This window comes from Salmo salar, chromosome ssa10 (genome assembly GCF_905237065.1).
Source record: "Salmo salar chromosome ssa10, Ssal_v3.1, whole genome shotgun sequence".
In the NCBI taxonomy this organism is placed as follows: Eukaryota; Metazoa; Chordata; class Actinopteri; order Salmoniformes; family Salmonidae; genus Salmo; species Salmo salar.
The window spans coordinates 74,701,606-74,725,873 of record NC_059451.1 but is presented as its reverse complement, the minus strand read 5'-3'; the positions used below and the strand labels follow the sequence as shown (position 1 = coordinate 74,725,873).

The window sequence follows — 24,268 nt, the reverse complement described above, 5'->3', positions numbered from 1 at the left end:
CTATTATTCTACAATGTAGAAAGGAGTAAAGTAAAGAAAAACCCTTGAATGAGTAGGTGTGTCCAAACTTTCGACTGGTACTGTATGTAATTAATTTCTATTGAACAAAAATCTGGAAATTCTGGAGTCCTATTTTGACAGTAAAATAGCAACTATAGTTGTAATTGTCATCTCAAAATACTTGACAATCACTGGATTAGGTTGCACATCAAAATATCTTGAATCATGCATTTCTGATTGGATGTGTTAGATGAAACAACTTATTGAATAGCTCAGTAGTCTATTATATTTCTTAATAAAGCGCTATGAATGACTTTATAAAATGATTACTCATTTGTGATGGGCTGGTGCCACCAACTGTAAAAGTTAGTGGCACCAGGGGAAAATTTTAATCTGGAGCCATGTTATCAGGTTTCAGGTATGACCCAGATGCAGACAGTGTCGAAGAAACAAACATTTCTTTCTAGTACAGGGGCAGGCAAACGACAGGTCAACGGCAGGAGGTCAGTAATCCAGAGAGGGTGCAAAAGGTCCAGAACGGCAGGCAGGCTCAGGGCAGGCAGAACAGTCAAAACCGGGAAGGACTAATAAACAGGCGCAAGAACAGACAGGAGCAGGGGAACAAACACTGGTAGGTTTCAGGAAACAAAACGAACTGGCAACAGACAAACAGAGAACACAGGTATAAATACACAGGGGATAATGGGGAAGATGGGCGACACCTGGAGGGGGGTGGAGACAAGCACAAAGACAGGTGAAACAGATCAGGCTGTGACACGTAGTAGTAGTCAACACTTAGGGTAGGTGTTGCTTCAGGGGAAAACATATGACAGGCGCTAATAAGTCATTAGCTTGGCTTTTATAGCGTATAAGGCTTGAGCATACGGACGGATGGGCGGACGGATAGATAGATAGATACCAGGAAGTACAGAGTTGGTGGCGCATGCAGGTGTGTATTAAATGCCAGGGCCAAATTCTTGTCCCAGTCCACCCTGTGGAACTGTATCCCATCAAAGAGGACTGAGCATGAGAGCAAAATAGGACAGAGAACCTTGTTTATCAATATTGTGGGTACAGACATGGAAAAATACAATCCATAATATCAAGTGCTTAACAAATACGTATTTCTGTGTACTTCGGACACTTTTGAATGAACTCATGAACTTACTATGGGACATTTAACAGCAGAACGCTTAGCAAAATAAAACTCTGAAATTGCATGTGGAGACTTTTTTTCTTCTAAATTGCATTGTCATCTACAGGTATTTTTATTTCCTGTGGTAGATAGTGAAACTTCAGGCCAGGATTCATATAGCGGTTTCCCACATTGTGCTTTCAAAGTTGTTTGATTTGCACAGCAGCATATCTGTTATAAAGGGGGTTGAAATACATAATACACAATCAGAAATACACAATCTTCTGTTGATTGAATCTCAGCCTTAATAAAGTTCCACCTGATCCAAGATCAGCTATCCTACTCTGAGACCACTTTATGAATACCAGCCCAGCAATTAAAAAAACAAGTTACCAGTCAATGTCCTCATCATAACAACTGTCTGGGTTTGCATCCAAGCCTGCTAAGATCTAATGCTATAAGTTAGTGTTGCAGGAGTTAGGTGGGTCACGAGTGGTCAATTGTTGTTCCTGAGCTACCTGGCTGCTCCTCTGGCTAATCTATTCATTAAAGTTGATAATGGGCTCTTGTGCTTTGGAATCCATCAAGTCACAATAATGGCTTTTTAAGATTCACAACTTTTACTGCGTTTGACTGATTGGCCCCATTTCCAAGCGCGGAAGGAAAATGCAATCGCTGCATCTGAACATGGTGTATTAATTTCATCGTCGCCACACCATCCAAGCCATTAGCTTCAAGACTCAATTACGCCAATGAGGGTGACACAGCCATAGAGGTGAGAGAGTAGTGTCAGAGGTGAAGAATGGGATGGCCTCCTGCCGCCTCCTGCTTCAGTTCCTCTGAAGAGATGCAACATGCATGAAGTGAATGGTGGCCATGGATGTCAAGGAACTCAGACGGTGTATAGATTGTTCCAGGTCCTCTCTTCAACAAGCAGGTTGACTGACATGCGTGAAGTAGCGCTCACACTAGTCCTACACAAGAGTAACGATACAATCCATTTTCTCCCCTTAATCATCAATAAAATAGTTTTTCGAGAACATTAAGTTGCTCTTATACCTGTGTAGTAACACTTATTTATTAATACAATAACATTGTTAAAAAACATTATTTCAGTAATTGCATTGTGATTGCTCAACTATTACCATGTGATTATAATGCAGTTACTAAAGTACCATTTAACAACATGCTATTACAATGTTATTGCTGTAGCAATACAGGGTTATTACACAGGTAATAAAGCAAGTTAATGTAAAGTGTTACTGCGTTTTTCAATGACTCGGCAATCTGGTTGTAGACCAGATATTTTAACTAGACACTTCAGAAATTAAATGCACAGTTCAGAAAGAATCTGAGACTCTTTCCTTTTAAACTCCCAGCTTTGCTGTGGATGCAGAAATAACGGCAGACATTAGCGTCTGCCATGTTTCATACCCGCATACCGTTTAACTTTCTATAAATACCGTGGGACTCAGTCCAAGTTGATCAAGTGTGATTGAATCTGAAATGGCTCCAAATGTGGGAGCCAAGTTTTCTTGAGGGGAATTGCTTGCCTCCATTCTAGCTTCTGAAAGGGCACCCTTCTGATTTCTTCTCCAGTGGTGATTGAGCCAAACAGACAGTGGTGTCGCTGCAATATCAGTGCCCCAAAGCAAGATGTGTGTCTTTTAGAAGTGTAGAACTGAGCCATGTATATTGCTGCATTAGATACATGTAATGTGCCACTGTGTGAAAGTATCTCATTGGTGTTCATTAACTCTGATCAACACAGATGACTATGTTAAATGTCAATTGGAAGAGCTTCATTTGTTCCTTCATATCAAATCCTATTCCAGGGAAACCAAATCCCAATCCCATGTATAAGTGGATATGGATCCAAGGGGGATATCAGATATATGAAAAATAACCAGTGAAAATATCTGTTGTTGCAGGTGATATGAGTTGAACAGTTAAGACTTTAACAATACATAATGGCTGTAATGCATGTGATGCTCCACCTGCAACATTTCTTCTGACTATTTGTGATGAGCCATATGCATTATAACCAAACCTTGTCTCTGTGGTTGTACATTTAAGTGTTTTTCATTGTGTAACTTTCACATGCAACAACTTCATGAAATATTTAAGACATATTTCAAAGGCACTTTTCAGAAATGTTTTTTATTCTCTCAAACCACATAATTTTAAATGTCTAGAGCAGTGCATGAAGTAGAATGAAAAAGGAGCCTGTACTCATGGTACTGTATAAAGATCCAGTACTCAGATTCTGTTAGCCCAGCACCAGCCCACATCAACCACTGGTCTAGACGTTGATTGCTCTTATATCTCTGGACTCTTTTTCTAGAATGGGAGTGGAGGAAGCAGTCTACTACAGTAGCAGAGCTGTGCTTGTAGACCGCATTGGATGATGTCAGGGCTAGTCAAGCTTCCTCCCACGCACTATACGCCACTGCCAACTAATTGATGCCGCAAAGTTTCAACGATTAAATGTAATTTCCCTAACACTGGGGGAAAAGGGTCCATATCAGGGGATATCTTTACATGACACGTTTTTGATGTTCTAGAAAATCCAGACCATTTCCAATGCATATTTTGAGTTTTGTGGATTTTAACCATATTCGAATCTGGATATGTCTTTTAGACATGTACGATATTCGGATTACTCCGAATATCACACATGGACATTTCCTATGGCCAGATATGGACTCATTCAATATTCTGAGATACTTTTGTAAGTATAGTGTATGTGGACCCCCCTATTTCAGCCACACCGTTGCTGACAGGTGTATAATATTGAGCACACCGCCATGCAATCTCCATAGACAAACATTGGCAGTAGAATGGCTTTACATGAAGAGCTCAGTGACTTTCAACAGAGCAACGTCATAAGATGCCACCTTTCTAAAAAGTCAGTTTGTCAAATTTCGGCCATGCTAGAGCTGCCCTGGTCAACTGTAAGTGCTGTTATCGTGATGTGGAAACGCTTTAGGAGCAACAACGGCACAGCTGTAAAGTGGTAGGCCACACAAGTTCACAGAATGGGACCGTCGAGTGCTGAAGCGTGTAGAGCGTAAAAATCGTCTGTTCTCGGTTGCAACACTCACTACCGACTTCCAAACTGCCTCTGGAAGCAACGTCAGCACAATAACTGTTTGTCGGTAGCTTCATGAAATGGTTTCCATGGCCGAGTAGCTGCACACATGCGCAATGCCAAGGGTCGGCTGGAGTGGTGTAAAGCTCGCCGCCATTGGACTCTGGAGCAGTGGAAATGTGTTTTCTAGAGTGATGAATCATGCTTTGGATTAAATAGGACGATGTTGGCTTCGTTCATGCCTAAGTACAAAGGCTTAGATATGTTAGCATGTTGACACATACCCTTTCTGGTGTGCGTAATGATGGATCCCAGGACCGGTGGTTAGTATACCGGCGACATCGAACGCCAGAGGGGAGGAGCGGGAGTAGACATGACAGGAGTGGGAGTAGACGTGATGTTGGGATCCAGAATGCCCTCCACCGGAACCCAACACCGCTCCATACCCCGCCCAGTCCACCAGGTACTGGAACCGACCCCCACAATGTTAGGAGTCCAATGGGGATGTGGCGGCATAGGTCGGACTCCCCTCAATGTCCAGGGGGGGGTGGAGGGGGGTCGTGGGGGACAGCATCAGCTAGGGGACCAGGAACCACTGGCCTGAGAAAGGAGACATGAAAAGAAGGTGAGATACGGTAGTCACAGGGAAGCTATAACCTATACGTCACCTCGTTGACCCTCCGGAGAACCTTGAACGGCCTCACAAACCAGGGACTCAGTTTCTTGCAGGGCAGGTGGAGTGGGAGGTTCCTGATAGAAAGCCAGACACGATCCCTAGGGTGGAACACGGGTCGCACTGTGGTGACAGTCTGCCTGCTCCTTTTGACAGCACGCTGGAGTCTCACATAAGCATCGCTCCACACTTCTTCTGCGTGCCGGAACCACTCATCAACCACAGGAGCTTCGGTTAGGCCTGGGGTCCATGGAGCCAGGGCTGGCTGAAAACCCAGAACACACTGGAAGGGGGTCAACCCAGTAGAGGAGTGACGTAGCAAGTTCTGGGCGTACTCTGCCCATGGAAGGAATCGAGCCCACTCTCACTGCCGGTCCTGACAGTGACTCCTTAGGAACTTCCCCTGCTCCTGGTTTATCCTCTCCACCTGAGGCCGGTACCTGGAAGTGAGGCTGACAGTGACCCCAAGCATCTCCATAAACGCTCTCCATACCCGTGGGGGCCACGGTCGGAGACGATGTCCTCCGGAAGGCCTTAATGCCAGAAGACCTGCTGAAATAGTGCCTCAGCAACCTGGAGAGCAGTAAGGAGACCAGAAAGAGGGACAGGACAGGACCAGAAATTAAACGACAGGATTTTGAAAATCTATCAACAACCACCAAAATGGTGGTAAAACCATCAGAGGAGGGGAGATCAGTAACAAAGTCAAGGGATTTATGGGACCAGGGACGCTGAGGCACTGGAAGGGGAAGGAGTTTCCCTGCTGGAGTGTCCGGGGGGATTTGGTTTGAATAGATACGGAACAGGAGTTGACTGGTGACATCCTGTGCCAAGGTGGGCCACCAGTATTTCTCAGAGATGGATTGGGTAGTGCAATAAATACCTGGATGTCCAGTGACGACAGCTGTGTGTGCACAGGTCAGTAGCTTATCCCCGTAGGAATGGAGATGTGCTCAGGAGGACAGTTAGTGGCTGCGGGATCCCTCGCCAGAGCCTAGTGGATGTCCACATCTATGTCCCAGACCACAGGGGCAACGACTCGGGAGGATGGGATTATAGGTGCATTTTGGACAGGACCCTCTCCCGAATCGTAGAGGTGGGACAGGGCATCGGCCTTGTTGTTCTTTGAACCTGGGCGATAGGTCAGCATGAAGTCAAAGCTTGTGAAGAAAAGGGACCACCTTGCTTGGCGCGGATTCAGCCTCCTCACTGTCCGTGTGTACTCCAGCTACCAATGGTCAGTGAGGATGACAAATGGTTCCTTGGCGCCCTCCAGCCAGTGTCTCCACTCCTCTAATGCCAACTTCAACACCAGGAGCTCATGATCACCAACGTCGTAATTCCTCTCTGCAGGGGACAGTTTCTTTGAGTAATATGCACACGGGTACAATTTCTGTGGATTATCCTGTCATTGAGACAGAACTGCCCCCACGCCCACCTCTGAAGCGTCCACCTCCACCACAAAGGATATCGTGGGATCTCGGTTTTTGAGCAATGGGGCGGTGGTGAAACGTCCCTTGAGTAGACAGAATGCCTCATCGGCTGCTGGGCTTCACACCAACCTACGGGGACGACCCTTAAGGAGAGAGGTGAGAGGAGCGGTGATGGAGCTGAAGTTCCTGATGAAACGGCGGTAGAAGTTGGCAAACCCCAAAACCATTGTAACCCCGTTATGGTTGTTGGGACTGGCCATGACCTGACCGCATCTACCTTCTTGTCATCCATCCTCACTCCCTGCGGGCTGATTTGGTAGCCTAAGAAGGAGACAGCCCTCTTATGAAATTGGCACTTCTCAGCCTTGATGAACAAGTGGTTAGCCAGGAGGCATTCCAGGACTGCTAGAATGTGAGTGATGTGATCCTCCAGGGTAGCCGAGTAGACCAGGATGTCATCGATATACACGACCACCTGGCGTCCGAGCATGTCTCTGAACACCTCGTTAATGAATGCCTGGAACACTGACGGAACATTGGCTAAGCCAAATGGCATTACCAAATGCTCGTAGTGACCAGACATCATGCTAAACTCAGTCTTCCACTCATCCCCCTCCCAGATTTGAATGAGATTGTGACCACTTCGCAGGTCCAGTTTGGTAAAGAACTGGGCCCTGCAGAGCGGTTCGATGGCTGCCGGCACCAACGGGAGAGGATACCGATACTTTGTGGTGATTTCACTGAGTCCTCTGTAATCAATGCATGGACATAATCCTCCATCCTTCTTGGCCACGAAGAAGAAACCAGCCGACGCAGGAGAAGTGGATATGCGGATGAAACCTTGGAGCTCCTCTTGGATGTAATCCTCCGAGGCCTGGCTCACAGCCATCGACAGAGGGTAGATGCGTCTGCGTGGAGGCGCTGAACCTGCAAGCAGATCGATGGCACAGTCCCACGGGTGATGAGGAGGAAGACAGGTGGCGCAGGTCTTGGAGAATACCTCCCGCAGGTCCTGGTATACCTCCGGGATGTCAGGCTGAAGGGCAACCATAGGACTCTCAACCGACGTGGAACCACAGGGGATGGGGAAGCACGTCCTCCGGCATTCAGGTGACCAGTCTGATTCTCATCCACGACCATGAGATGGTGGGGTTATGGCGTTGAAGCCAAGGGAGGCCGAGGATGATCTTGTGAACTGGTGCACTGGTAATGAAGAAGGGAATGTTCTCCCGATGAATGGACTCCATAGTGAGGGTGAGTGGTTGGGTGATGTGTGTAATGGTTCCGAATCCTAGTGGCCGACTATTGAGGGCTTGAATCGGGAAAGGAGAGGAGAGCAAGTATGAAATGATTTTAAGAGAGGAGGCAAGGGTCTGGTCAATAAAGTTCTCTGCGGCACCGGAATCCACTAACACTGTAGACACAATACATGAGGGACAGTCAACTAGTGGGATGGACACCAAAAAGAGTTTAGCAGAGAGTGATTAAGATGGAATACTCACTCCTGCCTCAGGAGGTGGAAGATCAAGTGACTTTCACTCTGCTCTTGTAGAGCCCGGATTAGGAAGTGCCGGACACCGCTGGAGCTGGTGCCCTCCTTGACCAAAATACCGACAGAGCCCCAGCTGTCTCCGTCTGCGTCGCTTCGCCGTGGGGAGGCGTGTGACCCCTACCTCCATGGGTTCAGACTCTGATCCAGAGTGTTCACTGAGGGGGGAGAGAAGCGATCAGAGTACCGACGCTCCCGAAGTAGGTTAGGTTATCCAGACGAATGACCATCGCAATGAGTGTGTCCAAGGAGAGCTTGTCATCTCGACAGGCCAGTTCCGTCTGGACCTTCTCACGCTGTCCTCTTCTGAATAGCATACAAAGCGCGGGCTCGTTCCATCTGCTGGATGCTGCTACTGTCCGGAAGGTGAGCGTGTACTCGGCATCCGTCTGGTCCCCCTGCCGTAATTGGAGAAGACGCTCAACCCCCTCTCTGCCCTCTGGGCAATGATCGAAGATACATTTAAACAGAGCCATGAACCCCTCATATGAATCTAGCTCCTCCTCTCCTCTCTCACAAACGGCCGTGGCCCACTCCAACACCCGCCCAGTCAGCAGAGATATAACCGTGGCAACCTTGGACCTACCGGTGGTGGGAGATCCCCTCTGGTGCGTAAAGTAGAGGGAGCACTGAAGTAGGAAGCAACGGCATTTAGATGGGGTGCCGTCATATTGATCGGGGAGGGACAAATGGATATCGCGACCTGAGTGGGTTGCTGAATGGGCTGTTGTGCTGGCTCCCTGGGTCGACTGGTTGTAGAGTATCCTCCGCTAGTTGACGGCAACGCCTCACAGGTATGTCCAAGACATTGCACACTGCGAAGAACTTCTCCCATAGCCGTCCCCAGTTGTGCCAGCTGGTCCTGTTGATGCCGTAGAAGGTGTCCCTGCTCGTTGACCGTCTGACAGATATTTTGTTCTCCTGCTGCTTCCATTGTTTGAGTCAGTATTCTGTAACGAAGACGCTGTGAGTCGAGAAGCAGGTGCAGGTGAAACGTTTAATAAAACAACAAACATGGAACGAAACAACATCACAGTAGCGTCTTTGCATAAACACAGGATGAATACTGACTGGGGAAGTTAGTACACCGGCAACGTCGGAGGGGAGGAGAGGGAGCAGATGTGTCCAAATATGAGATTTTTGGTTTCAACCGCTGTGTCTTTGTGAAACGCAGAGTAGGTTAACGGATGATCTCCACATGTGTGGTTCCCACAGTGAAGCATGAAGGAAGAGGTGATATGGTGTGGAGGTGCTTTGCTGGTGACACTGTCTGGGATTTATTTAGAATTCAAGGCACACTTAACCAGCATGGCTACCAAAGCATTCTGCAGCGATACGCCATCCCATCTGGTTTGTGCTTAGTGGGACTCTCATTTGTTTTTCAACAGGACAATAAACCAACACACCTCCATGCTGTGTAAGGGCTATTTGACCAAGAAGGAGAGTAATGGGGTGCTGCATCAGATGACCTGGCCTCCACAATCACTCGACCTCAACCCAATTGAGATAGTTTGGGATGAGTTGGACTGCAGAGTGAAGTAAAAGCAGCCAAGAAGTGCTCAGCATATGTGGGAACTCCTTCAAGAATGTTGGAAAAGCATTCTAGGTGAAGCTGGTTGAGAGAATGCAACGAGTGTGCAAAGCTGACATCAAGGCAAGGGGTGTCTACTTTGAAGAATCTAAAATCTATTTTGATTTGTTTAACACTGTTTTGGTTACTACATGATTCCATATGTGTTATTTCATAGTTTTGATGTCTTCACTATTATTCTACAATGTAGAAAATAGTAAAAAAAAAAAACGAAATGCATTCCAAGGGACCACCTCATGAAGCTGATTGACAGAATGCCAAGAGTGTGCAAAGCTGTCATCAAGGCAAATGTCACGCCCTGGCCGTAGAGAGGGTTTTGTTCTCTATTTTGGTTAGGCCATGGTGTGACTTGAGTGGGTGTTCTATGTTCCTTTTTCAATGTTTTTGTATTTCTTTGTTTTGGGCCGAGTATGGTTCCTAATCAGAGGAAACTGTCTATCGTTGTCTCTGATTAGGAATCATACTTAGGCAGCCTTTTCCCACCTGTGCTTTGTGGGATACTGTGTTTGTGTAGCTACCTGTGAGCAGCCCAGAACGTCACGCTTCGTTTTCATCTGTATTGTTTTGATGAGTTTCATATTTATTAAACATGTGGAACTCTAAGTACGCTGCGCCTTGGTCTACTCCTTTAGACGATCGTGACAGCAAAGGGTGGCTACTTTGAAAAATGTCAAATATATTTTGATTTGTTTAACACTTTTTTGGTTACTACATGATTCCATATGTGTTATTTCATAGTTTTGATGTCTTCACTATTATTCTACAATGTAGAAAGGAGTAAAGTAAAGAAAAACCCTTGAATGAGTAGGTGTGTCCAAACTTTTCACTGGTACTGTATAGACTGAATAAAAATATAAATGCAACATGTAAAGTGTTTAATGAGCTGAAATAAAAGATCCCAGAAATGTTCATCCCTCTTAGTGAGCATTTCTCCTTTGCCAAGATTATCCATCTCCCTGACAGGTGTGGCATACCAAGAAGCTGATTAAACAGCATGATCATTACACAAGTACACCTTGTGCTGGGGACAGTAAAAGGCCACTCTAAAATGTGCAGTTTTGTCACACAACACAATGCCACAGATGTCTCAAGTTTTGTGGGAGCGTGCATTTGGCATGCTGACTGCAGGAATGTCCACCAGAGCTGTTGCCAGAGAATTTAATGTTAATTTATCTACCATAAGCCACCTCCAACGTCCTTTAAGAGAATCTGGCAATACGTCCAACCGGCCTCACAACCGCAAGCCACGTGTAACCACGCCAGCCCAGCACCTCCAGAGTGGGCTTCTTCAACTGCGGGATCGTCTGAGACCAGCCACCCAGACAGCTGATGAAACTGAGTAGTATTTCTGTCCATAATAAAGTCATTTTTTGGGGAAAACTAATTCTTATTGGCTAGGCCTGGCTCCCCAGTTGGTGATGGTTGTGCCCCTGCCCAGTCATGTGAAATCCATAGATTAAGGCCTAATGAATGCATTTCAATTGACTGATTTCCTTTTATCTGTCAGTAAAATCAGTAAAATTCAGTATTCAGATCCCTTGACTTTTTCCACCTTTTGTTTTACGTTACAGCCTTATTCTAAAATGTATTAAATTGTTTTTTCCCCCTCATCAATCTACACACAATACCCCATAATGACAAAGCAAAAATTGTTTTTTAGAAATGTTTCCTGATTTATAAAAAAAACCCCAGAAATATCACATTTACATAAGTATTCAGACCTTTTGCTCCGTACTTTGTTGAAGCACCTTTGGCAGTGTTACAGCCTCGAGTCTTCTTGGGTATGACGCTACAAGCTTGGCACACCGGTATTTGGGGAGTTTCTCCAATTCTTCTCTGCAGATCCTCTCAATCGGTGTCAGCTTGGATGGGCAGTGTTGCTGCACAGCTATTTTCAGGTCTCTCCAGAGATGTTCAATTCCGGGCTCTGGCTGGGCCACTCAAGGACATTCAGAGACTTCTCCCGAAACCACTCCTGTGTTGTCTTGGCTGTGTGCTTAGGGTCGTTGTCCTCTTAGAAGGTGAACCTTCGTCCCAGTCTGAGGTCCTGAGTGCTCTGGAGCAGGTTTTCATCAAGGATCTCTCTGTTTTTTGCTCTGTTCATCTTTGCCTTGATCCTGACTAGTCGCCCAGTCCCTGCCGCTGAAAAATGTCCCCACAGATCCTCTTCACCATAATGATGGTGCCAGGTTTCCTCCAGACGTGACGCTTGGCATGCAGGCCAAAGAGTTCAATCTTGGTTTCATCAGACCAGAGAATCTTGTTTCTTATGTTCTGAGAGTCTTTAGGTGCCTTTTGGCAAACTCCAAGCGGACTGTCATGTGCCTTTTACTGATGAGTGGCTTCCATCTGGCCACTCTACCATAAAGGCCTGATCTGAGTGCTGCAGAGATGGTTGTCCTTCTGGAAGGTTCTCCCATCACCACAGAGGAACACTAGAGCTCAGTCAGAGTGATCATCGGGTTCTTAGTCACCTCCCTGACCAAGGCCCTTCTCCGATTGCTCAGTTTGGCTGGGCGGCCAGCTCTAAGAGTCTTGGTGGTTCCAAAATTCTTCTATTGATTGATGGAGACCACTGTGTTCAAATCGATTTGGTGCCCATCCCCAGATCTGTGCCTCAACACAATCCTGTCTCAGAGCTCTACGGACAATTAATTCGACCTCATGGCTTGTTTTTTTTCTCTGACATGCACTGTCATCTGTGGGACCTTTATATAGACAGGTGTGTGCCTTTCCAAATCATGTCTAATCAATTGAATTTACTAATCAAGTTGTAGAAACATCTCAAGGATGATCAATGGAAACAGGAAGCAGCTGAGCTCAATTTCGAGTCTCATAGCAAAGGGTTTAAATTCTTACATAAATAAAGTATTTCTATTTTTCTTTTTTATAAATTTGCAAAAATATCTAAAAACCTGTTTTCTTTTTGTCATTATAGGGTATTGTGTGTAGATTGCTGAGGAAAAACATTTATTTAATCAATTTTAGAATAAGGCTGTAACGTAACAAAATGTGGAAAAAGTCAAGAGGTCTGAATACTTTCCGAAGGCACTGTAGATAAAGATATTCCCTGATATTGACCCGTTTCACCCAGTGTAATGTTTCCAGGATGAACAACAGCAAACCCAGCAAGTGCTTGGCTGCTCTTACAAGTCAAGTGGCACTTCCCATGGGCCTTTAAGTAATGACCTGTCCACAAATGTAAGCTTGGTATTTGTTTGAGCCTCCTATCCTGCTATCATAATGGATGAATATATTTATGTTGTAGGTGTGTTTGTGTGTGCATGTATGTCGCCAGGTGTTCAAATGTTCCCTCAAATGTTCCCAAATGTTCCCTTAGCTTGGTCACACACTTGAACTTGCATTTAATCAAGGGAGAGCATCCTTGCTGGTGGTGGTGTACAGCACTGATTAGATTCGGAGATTGAAAGCCATTACAGAAGGTTGGAGTCTGCTAATGACTTAAGTGCTGTTGTTTTTTCCTTTCTCTTGAGGAAGTGATTTATCTGGGCAGGGTACTTGCCCCGAACCTCAGAGCACCTAGCAGTGAATGGAGACAATGATAGACCCTTAGATCATATCACCCCTCTTTGGCCCTTTCACGATAAGCATGTATCTCTGATATCAGGATTTACGGTCTCTGTACATCAGATGTGATATTTGTCATCCATATTGGTGTACTTTGTAACGTTCAAAGGTGTCTATATCCTCATAAATCTTTTTCTGTCAATAAAAGGTTCAATATTTTGCTGGCGTCATCTTAATGTTATGTACTGTTATGTACTTACTGTACTTCAGATAATCCCTTGCAAAGAACAACAGTAAAACATTTTAAACTAATGAATTAACTAGAAATGTCCTGAAGAAAATGTGGGTGTTTGCTTTAGCAGTCTAAATGTATGGAGGTGTCCGGAGACCCATATTTGCATCCTAAATAGTAGGCTGTTTGGGTATGCAAAAATAGGATGTTTTCTAGTATGTTAAATTTGGAAAATGTTGTATGACATCCTGAATGCCAGGATGTCATACACATTTCGGCTTTTCATCTACTACAAATTCGCTGCATGCTACTGAGGAAGAAAACAGTGTTTACAGATCCACGTGTGTTTGACAAACAGCTGATAATCAGATAAGGGGATGGGCTGTACCAAAAAGAACGAATGGTGTGAAGCCATACAATTGCGCATTAGTTGACGCATTCTCAGTATGGGTGAGCCTAGTATGTTGATATTTGTTGCTTACTGCATACATTTTTACTAAACTGTATGTTCTAAATAGTATGTAGTATGATTAGTACACAGTATAATATGTACACAAAAAAAATGCAACATATTAAAAGTCCATATAGCTTAAATATCCAAGTTGGCTGGACTTCAAATTGGGAAATTGTTGAGCTCACGTGGAATTAAGCAAATCATTTTTGCTCAATTTGAGTTTAATTTGAAAAACAATCTTGAGTAAACTGAAGTTTGCCTTTGCAACACAAACAGCTGACTTAATCACACAAAAGAGCTAAGTTTGATGATGAGACCCGCAACATAAAATACTGTGTTGGCTTAAATACATTTGTCTCATTAACATATTACCCAGTGTGCCTTTTTGCAAGTTGTATTTCACTTTACTTTAGTCAATTTACTTGTCAGGGGACAGTTTTTTCCCCCGGTCATGTCATTTTATTAATAGGATTCCAGTAGTTAAATAAATGTAATTACAGTTTATTTTCCCCAATGTTACTTTCCTGTATGAGATTAGAGACTCATAATTGTTTTTTAACCTTTTACTGCAGTGGGCTAAATCAGGGTCACACAGTGTTTCTTGGTCATCTTAAACAAATCTACTTTGAAGCAAAAGTATACACCTCATACACATGGTTATGGGCTTAAAAAGAAGACACCTGTACCATGTCAGATATAGAGTTGAAATGCATTCAATATTGTATTCATCCCAATATTACACTTTATATACAGCACAGAAGAATGAAATACAATGTCAAGAAAAATTATGTGAACCCTTTGGCGTTACCTGGATTTCTGCATAAATTGGTCATCAAATTTGATTTGATCTTGATCTAAGTCACAACAATAGACAAACATAGTGTTCTTAAACTAATAACACACAAATGTATTGTATTTTTCTTGTCTATATTGAATACATAATTTGTACATTCACAGTGTATGTTGGGAAAAGTATGTGAACCCCTAGGCTAATGACTTCTCCAAAAGTTAATTGGAGTCAGGAGTCAGCTAACCTGGAGTCCAATCAATGAGACGAGATTGGAGATGTTGGATGGAGCTGCCTTGCCCTATAAAAAACGCTCACAAAATTTGAGTTTGCTATTCACAAGAACCATTGCCTGATGTTAACCATGCATCGAACAAAAGATATCTCAGAAGACCTAAGATTAAGAATTGTTGACTTGCATTAAGCTGGAAAGGTTTTCAAAAGTATCTCTAAATGCCTTGATCTTCATTAGTCCACAGTAAGACAAATTGTCTATAAATGGAGTTCAGCACTGTTGCTACTCTCCCTAGGAGTAGCCGTCCTGCAAAGATGACTGCAAGATCACAGCGCAGAATGCTCAATGAGGTTAAGAAGAATCCTAGAGTGTCAGCCAGACTTACAGAAATCTCTGGAACATACTAATATCTCTGAAGAGTCTACAATACATAAAACACTAAACAAGAATGGTGTTCATGGGAGGACACCACGGAAGAAGCCACTGCTGTCCAAAAAAATCTGTGGCATCCCAAGAATATTGCTGAACTGAAACAGTTTTGTAAAGAGGAATGGTCCAAAATCCCTCCTGACCGTTGTGCAGGTCTGATCCGCAACTACAGTAAAATTTGGTTGAGGTTATTGCTGCCTAAGGAGGGTCAACCATTTATTAAATCCAAGGGTTCACATACTATTCCCACCCTGCACTGTGAATGTTTACACGGTGTGTTCAATAAAGACAGGAAAACATATAATTGTTTGCATGTTATTAGTTTAAGCAAACTGTGTCTATTGATGTGACCTAGATGAAGATCAGATCAAATTTTATGACCAATTTATGCAGAAATCCAGGTATTTCCAAAGGGTTCACATACTTTTTCTTGCCACTGTATTAACCGTTCATTAATGTTGATTAATTATGAAACGATGAAAATATTAATAACATTCCACCCATGAGGCCACTAGGTCATTTGACTGCAGGAAAGGGCTACATTACAACTTTGACTTCAAAATCATCACTTCTTACAGTATCATAAACCTTGAGTGTTGTCATGAAAACCACATGAAATACATACACATAGCGATCCAGGACAAATCTGAAAGCCTCCCTCTCCTCGAAATGGGGAAATCATTCAATTTGTTCTGTAGTAAGTTCCACTAGGATGGGTGAGCTGAACCAAGCTGGAAGAGGCCAGTCATGAAAGGTTACTGTATCAACTCCAAACTCAAGAGGTTGTTTTTCAAGAGAGAACAATGTGGACTCATGATTCCCATGGCTGCTCGTGCTGCACACTGACATAGATGCAGGAATACTCATTCTCTCGCACGCATGCACACACACACACACACACACACCCTCTCCCTTCCATCAGCAGGAGGGTCTGGGACCCCTGGACGGTCCATTTTGCAGTGATTTAGTGCCTGTGACATCCGCCCGGCTCACTCTTCAATAGCACTAAAAGGTTCATCCTGTCTAATGGGGTTCCTCTGCAACGCATGCAGGGAAAGGCCCCCCCACTCTCCTCCTCTTACACACACGCTCACTCTCTCTCTCTCTCTAACACACACACACACACACACACACACACACACACACACACACACACACACACACACACACACACACACACACACACACACACACACACACACACACACACTGAGTATACCAAACATTAGGAACGCCTTCCTAATATGTAGTTGCACCCCACTCCCCTTTTTTGCCCTCAGAACAGCCTCAATTCGTTGGGGCATGGACTTTACAAGGTGTCAAAAGTGTTCCACAGGGATGCCGGCCCATGTTGACTCCAGTGCTTCCCACAGTTGTGTAAAGTTGGCTAGATGTCCTTTTGGTGGTGGACCATTCTTGATACACACAGGAAACGGTTGAGCGTGAACCCCAGCAGCATTGCAGTTCTTGACACAAACTGGTGCGCCTGGCACCTACTACCATACCCCGTTCAAAGGCACTTAAATATTTTGTCTTGCCCATTCACCCTCTGAACGGCACACATACACAATCCATGTCTCAATGGTCTCAAGCCTTAAAATCCTTCTTTAACCTGTCTCCTCCCCTTCATCAACACTGATTGAAGTGGATTTAACAAGTGACATTAATAAGGCATCATAGCTTTCACCTGAATTCACCTGGCCAGTCTGCCATGGTTCCTAATGTTTTGTACACTCAGTGTAGATGGAGTGGTTTAGACAGGGCTTAGACTGTTATTGGTTAACCTGTCTCCTACCTTTCATCTACACTGATTGAAGTGGATTTAACAAGTGACATCAATAAGGATTCATAGATTTCACCTGGATTTACCTGGTCAGTCTATGTAATGGAAAGAGCAGGTGTTCTTAATGTTTTCTATAGTCAGTGTACACACACACACGCATATTCACGCACGCACGCGAGCACGTACGCATACACACTTTATGATGCTTTGCCCACTAATGAAAAGGAAGGGGAATTAGATGATGCCAACTGACGAACAGTTTTGTAATTGCTTTTGAAAAACAACTCTCGTTGTCATCACTGATTCTGCATTGATTCCCTGTTGTCCACTTCATGTATCCACTGTAGAGGGATAATCGGGGATTTATCCACATTCAAGAGGGACTGGGGCAGAGATAATCATTATAAAGCATTAGCCATGTTATCATAATTCATACCACTGTTATCTTTTGGCATGAGTATAACATGTTACATTAATAAAGCAGTTATGAACCCTCTATAAACCCTTCATAAGGGTACCTTAATTTAAAGTGTTACTGTGGATAATTTAGAAAGACTCGTACTCATAAACTCAACTGAGATGACATTAAAACCATTATCGGATGATTCAAATCTAAAATCTTGGATCATATGACATAAAATCCTTTGAGTTTCAGCCTGAGACGGTGGAATTGACTGGCGAGTAGCACCAAGCCAGGAGTGGATGGGACTGCAGTATGTCGTCGTTCCCAGTAGATGGCCCTGCCCACAAGTACTTCGCTGTGGGTTTATCGATTTGGCATTTGAAAAATAGCATGCATGTAACATTTTTGGAATCCTATAAAATATTTATTGCTGGGGAGGGTTTCTGTGGCCATTCATTAGATTAGCTCCGGTTTAATGAATGACCTCAATGCAAATGTGGATATCAAATGGTCCAAATGACAGTGGATTTTGTGAATGGAGCACTTAGTGACAAAAGAATGACGTCATTGCAAAGCCATATCCCTTATTAGTGTGCCAGAAGTAAGGGGCATCGTCCCATTGGCTCGCGGGTGCGTCTCATCGACGCGATTGGCCGACAGGCGATAATTAAACACCTACACAGTCAATGCACATATCCAAGTGGTGGATATATAGGCTTGTGCATCGGCACTGCATGCAACACAACCAAGAGTTGGTCTTCAAGTTGAGAGAAGTCAACTTAGGCGTTTCATATAAAGCTATATATTTTTTTTGCCCGTTGATTAACACAAAAGGTAAGTGGATTCTTTAAACCAGATTCACATGGTGGACGGACTGTATTTAGATGAAGGTTGACTTAATGGGTTGTGTCTTAGTGCTCCATTGTAACTCGTCAGATATGGGGAAGTGTGGACCTGAGTTTTGGTGCAGTGTGATGGCGACGTTAATGGGATTGAAGTGTGGTCGTAGGGGTCACAACTCTCCCTCAGTGAGGGTCCGGTCTGCTCTGTGGTGGAGGCAGAACAGAAAAGAGGGAAAGAAAGATGGAGAGAGCGAGAAATATATAAAGAAAATGTGAGTAAGAGCGAGTGAAAGACCAAATAGTGAGTTAGAGAGAGAAAAAAACAGAAGGAAACAGCGAGTAAGCTAGAAATAGAGCGAGAGAGAGGGATGGATGAATGGAGGCTGGAGGCTCTCTGAGAGGAGAGATGGAATGCCTGTGTGTGAGAGAGTGGTAGCAGCTCATTACACTAATGCACTGGTGTGTCCCCCCCCCCGGGAGTTGGCACGCTGGATGGAGCCACTCTCCCCTCACATCGGCTAGCTTATGCTACGTCCCCTCAGTTCACACCGAGCAACATGCTTGGACCCCATTCATGCCTGGACACGCCAAGGCTCAACTCAGAGAATGTCCTGTCCTGTACTGGGGAAGGCGAGATGGAGGGATAGTTCGCTCCATGGAGAAGAGTGCAGGACTATCACGTGGATCCGTTTCCTTTTGGCTGTTTGCATGGAGCGATAGAAGGATGGATGTGAAGCTTGAGAGATCAGTGGTACTGAGCTGAGCTAGCATGGTAGAGCGGAGTCTGCCATCTCAATACAGAGTTAGAAAGAGCCATATATGTAGTAGCTCACTTCACAATTAATCCTTTAAAAACAATTTGTGTTACATTAGCCGTACAATGCTTAATCTCATTCTGGTAAATGTACGCTGATCGTTATTGTGATGGCGACCTGCTTCTCTCTTGTTAAATGTAGATGTTAATGTAATTGTATCAAGTCTGTGGAGCTCATGGGACTGTCTCTTTGCTGTAGGGAACCATGGTTATGTTGAAGATTTCTGCTTTCCTTGTTGCTTATGCCCTGGTCATTTGCCAGATGTACAGCTCACAAGCAGCCCCCTCCAGGTGAGACAGACAGACTTGCTGACAGACAGACGGAAATTAAGAAATGACACTCAACGCACACATACACACACACACACACACACACACACACACACACACACACACACACACACACACACACACACACACACACACACACACACACATGTTTAATATGACATGAAAATATGGATTGGAAGTACTACCAAATATACATTTATTATTTAATAATGAACATTTTCAGTGACATTTTGGGGGAAATTTATAATTTTTCTGTGATCAAAGGAATATAATACATATATTTTTTTCTGTGAATTTAGACTACTGATTTTTTGGGTAATTTAGTCTACTGTTACAAATACATAAATTCATATGTTCCTTAATCCAATATCACATAAGTGCACTCCAGTTAAGTGTAAAAGTGCTGTAATAAAAAAAAAAATACAATAAAAAATAAAAGTTATTTAATTTAGAAGAGACACATTTGATATATAAAAACATCCAAGCCACTCCCCGTTCTCATGAAGCTATTGATTTAGTCATAAATCTGAATTTGATCACTAGTCGGCCCTTTTTAGCAGGAGGACTGTTAGCAGATGGCTGTTTTCAATGTTGGCTAGGGTCCCTTCCAGTCTCACGTCATACCTTTTAGACTTAGTGACGCTCCGTGCATGTTATTTCTTTTCTTTTTTTACTGCGGTTGATAACTTTTGTTTTTATGCGGATCCCTGTGCTTCACCCACCCTCTTCCTTCCTCCTCTAGACCGGGCATAGAGTCCATGACAGACCGAGTCACCCTTACGGACTACGAGGCAAGAAGGTTACTCAACGCCATAGTCAAGGAGTTTGTGCAGATGACAGCCGAAGAGCTGGAGCAGCAAGAGAACGAAGGCAACGAAGGCAACAGGTACAGACAACTGCTCCTTCTTCCTTTCTTCATTCTTAACAATACCCGAGTTTGCCTCCTAGCTCAGGGCTACCAATTAAGGGATTGATGATGAATTAAACGTGATGGTCAGTATTGACGGTAAGAGCTACTTTCGTATGGAGTGGAAGTGCGTCAACGGTCCATTGACCAAACGTTTTAAACTAAGAATGAACTCGTAACAATTGTAACCACAATTGTGTTACCTGTCTGGAGATATGTCTTTTAGCCACCTTAGCAGTGTGTCCTGCTGGAGTTTAATTTAAGCCATATAGAGAGGTATGTGCTCAGACAAATTGGTTCTCCCCATTTTAAGGAGGGATATCCTACCTAATCCCCCCCAACAATATCTCTATCGTAACCCTCCCGCATGGATGAGTTTGATTTATTCATTTATTTGAATGGACGAATGTTAACAGCCTGTTTGCCTGCTGAAGATATTATATTAGCGGGGAATGCTTAACCTTGATGGATAACTGCATGCTCTCAGTTAGTGGAGGCGGAAAGAGTCGCATGACAGCGGGAAGCTATACCCGTTCTGTTCTGTTTGGGTTGATATGAGGGTGGGGTATGACGACGTTAATGGAGTTGGAGCATGGGGTTTGATATGTTCAAGTTCTTCAAGTGATTGGAAGGGAAGCATGATGTTTTGGAAATGTTCATTTCTTGCCAATGACAGCATGTCTGACAATGCGTTTTGTAGGGAAAATGCATGAAGGAAAGGGGGTGATACAGTACTAACATGAGTGAGAGAGCGACAGAGAGAGCGACAGAGAAGAGTGTGAGTGCGGGAGAGAGAGCAATCTGCATGTGTCCTGCTACTATGAGCCTGTTTTCTGCATGTTTATCTCTCCCCTCTTGACAGCATGGAAAGACCCATTACCAAGCGCTGCTCTAACCTCAGCACCTGCGTGCTGGGCAAACTGTCCCAGGACCTGCACAAATTACAAACGTTTCCCCGCACGGACGTGGGCGCGGGCACGCCTGGCAAGAAACGCAGCGCGCCCGAGAGCGAACGCTATGCAAGCTACGGGAAGACGTTTGACAGCATCTAACCCTCCGCCCTCCTCCTATTCCCTCTCTTTTCATTATCACGTCCTCCTGGTTTTTGTTTGACAAGTCTCAGTGCATGTGGATTTTTCCTGCTTGATTGACCTAAGAGCGAATCTCCCATTGCAACCCCCACTTCTTAATTTTTCTATTCTTCTTTTGACAATTCCTTTTCCGTTTTCGGCAAAGAATGACATGTTGTATCTGTTCAGACAATCAACTCTTGTAAATTACAATTATTCAAAAGAACGAATCAAAATATATCGATTTTTTTTTCACTGTGTATATTCGTATAATTTGATTGCATTTCAAATTCCTTATAACCCAAATTCCTAAGAGATAACCTAAGTAACATTCAACCATAATAAATAGTTTCTTCGTGCCGTCACCATGTTTCTTGTTCAATAAACCTATTTTTCTACCAGGAAGGCTTTTACCTTTTTTTTCTTAAGAAATAGAATATTAGTAATTAAACAATTTGTTTTATGGACCTAGCTTTGGCTCTTCCAACAATGGCATTCAATATTTTTTTCATTGCAGGATAGAGTAAATCATAGTTATTATAGCATTTCCAATACCCTTGATCTATCTCTAGAACCTTCACCAAGTCTCAAGGTAAGAATTATGATCGACTGAACCATTCTAATGATCTAACATTTTCAGAGACTATATTAATCCACGGTCTACTTTTATGTGTTTAGTTGTAATTGTTTTACTCCTGTTAATGACAATGATACTTTCATTTCATGGAGGTGTCGTAAAGCAGATGTTTTGTACAAAATAGAACAGTATTGCTTGATTAGATAAGGAAATAGTGTGTGTGTGTGTTTTGATAGTGTGTGTGTGTGTTTGTTTGTACGGACAGTTTGTGCGTGTGCTTGAGTATGTGTACATTTGTACGTGTCTGGCATGAGTGCGAACACAAATGCTTCTGTGCGTCTGTGTAATGTATGTGTATGAGGTACTGTTAACCCCGTCTCCATTCCCAAAGCAGCGTTACAGCACAGAAGCGAGCCTGCAACACGGCCACCTGCGTGACTCACCGCCTGGCAGACTTCCTGAGCCGGTCGGGGGGCATGGGCAACAGTAACTTTGTCCCCACCAATGTGGGCTCCAAGGCTTTCGGCCGGCGGAGGAGAAACACCCAGATATGAACATTCCAACAACCTTCAGGGATACGGTGAATACTCTTCCTCGTCTTTGTCCTTTCTGTCTCTGTTCTTTCAGCTATCTCTTATTTAAATTCTGTAGCTTTTTAATTAGTTAAATGCCTCACATCACCATAGGCAAATAGTTTACTTGACTAAATTAAGATACCATTTTTTGAATTAAGATTTTACATTGAGAATTGATTTCCTGTGTTTAATGAAAAATAATTGCTTGGTCTTGTTTTTTGTTCAGAGATGTACGTTTTGTGACAGACAGAAGGCGCTGGGCTCTAAGTTGTTGACTTGTCCGTTCTCTCTTCCTCTCTCTCTTCCCTTTCAGAGGTTGATCCTTCTTAACGCGATGACATCAGAACATATCTGGGGGAAAACAACAAAACAAACAAAGAGAAAAAACACACTGGCCCCTTCATCCACTCCCCCACATCTACAGAAATAAACCCCTTCGGATATTAGGACTCCTCCTCTCAATACCATAATGTTATGAAACTTTAATTTAGCTTTTGGCAAACCAGAGAAAAAAGGGGGAGAATGACAGCAACCTCCATTATGTACATTGACAGCAGAATCCCCAAATCCCAAAGAAAATGTCCACATTCCTTTTTTTTTATACATGAAATTCATTTAAAATGAATTGGAAAAAAGCACCAGTGCTTATTTATTATTATTTATTCTGTCTATAGAGCACATTTGTACCATGTGAACCATTCTCCCCGTCACTCATCCCTCCCTGTCCCCACCGGCACCTGTTTGCTGTGCTGTGCCCTGCAGGGATCGACATTAAAGATCAGCCTTCCCTAGGCTCCCTCACAACGGCTGTGTCTTGTGCCTTGATGTAAAACACTTTACATCACATGACTGTATAGTATGTATCAAGATTATAAGAAGACCACGAAGAGAATGTCACTGAAAAAATATTCAAGAGATTAATATTGTAACAATTGTGAATTTCAGCAAGATTAAAATGTATTTTAGATACATTCGGGTTTGGGGTACTTGTGTTGTTCTTCAAGGTTTAATTAAGTATTTAGGTGAAGAGAGAACTGTTGTGTTGTTGATTTTCTTTCACCTTTACTGTACATGCGATGAGTAGCTTTCAGACCATGCCGATTTTCTCCTGAACTCTCCGGAACTCGTGAATGCATTGGTCTCACTGTGTGACACACGTTGGTAATTCTACAGCACAGAAATCTGTCCAAACTAGTTCAGTCCAAACCGTTCACACTGTTTTAAACATACTGTACACAACTTGTGCCAATGGTCCTGTGACACAGAAAGGTCCTGTGACACATCCATTTCCATACAAAAGACAAACCTTTCATAGTAAATCCCCAAAAATGGAAACCAATATTGTCAAAGAAATATTTTCCTATTGTAAAACTAGACTATTCCACCTCAATTGGAGAATTCAAGCATGCTTTGTCCCAGTCACTAACCTGCATTAATACTAGGTTGAAGATAACATGAACACATTCATATGAGTTTGAATAAGAAAATAAAACTATAAAATAAGAGACAATAGAAATGAATCGCACAATAAAATCAGCGAAACCTTAAGCCAGTGTTCACTTGGTCTTGCTCAGTCTGTGAAAGCGTTGTGTTGCATTGTCTACGTCAGACAATTCAAGTGTAAATGGTATGATAAATTGTTTTAGCTTAAGAGGCACAACCCTCCTCCAACCAGCTGTTCCTCTGAGTCAATGAAGGCTTATAAGGATTCTATTACATTTCCATATTTCCATGATATCTATTTTTACATATACCGCTTACTGGGAACACCACTTCGTTTCAACATGGATAATTTTTACATTTTTTTTTACATTTTAGTCATTTAGCAGACGCTCTTATCCAGAGCGACTTACAGTAGTGAATGCATAC

The 24,268-nt window shown here is 43.4% G+C and overlaps 1 protein-coding gene across 4 annotated transcripts; it reads left to right on the top strand.

The window, feature by feature from the left end:
- Positions 1 to 18,043: 18,043 nt before the first annotated feature.
- On the top strand, positions 18,044 to 23,375 carry calca (calcitonin/calcitonin-related polypeptide, alpha). Of its 4 annotated transcripts, XM_014124089.2 has the most exons (6): positions 18,044 to 18,157; positions 19,179 to 19,270; positions 20,013 to 20,156; positions 21,040 to 21,839; positions 22,219 to 22,404; positions 22,713 to 23,368. In XM_014124089.2, the coding sequence occupies exons 2-4, from the start codon at positions 19,185 to 19,187 to the stop codon at positions 21,227 to 21,229; spliced, it is 420 nt and encodes a 139-aa protein (XP_013979564.1). In that variant the 5' UTR covers positions 18,044 to 18,157; positions 19,179 to 19,184; the 3' UTR covers positions 21,230 to 21,839; positions 22,219 to 22,404; positions 22,713 to 23,368.
- The last annotated feature ends 893 nt before the right edge of the window (positions 23,376 to 24,268 follow it).

Coding starts and splice junctions, on each gene's coding strand:
- calca (XM_014124089.2), top strand. CDS start 19,185: ATGGTTATGTTGAAGATTTCTGCTTTCCTTGTTGCTTATGCCCTGGTC. Junction 19,271..20,012: donor TCACAAGCAGCCCCCTCCAG/GTGAGACAGACA, acceptor TTCCTCCTCTAG/ACCGGGCATAGAGTCCATGA. Junction 20,157..21,039: donor GAAGGCAACGAAGGCAACAG/GTACAGACAACT, acceptor CCCTCTTGACAG/CATGGAAAGACCCATTACCA.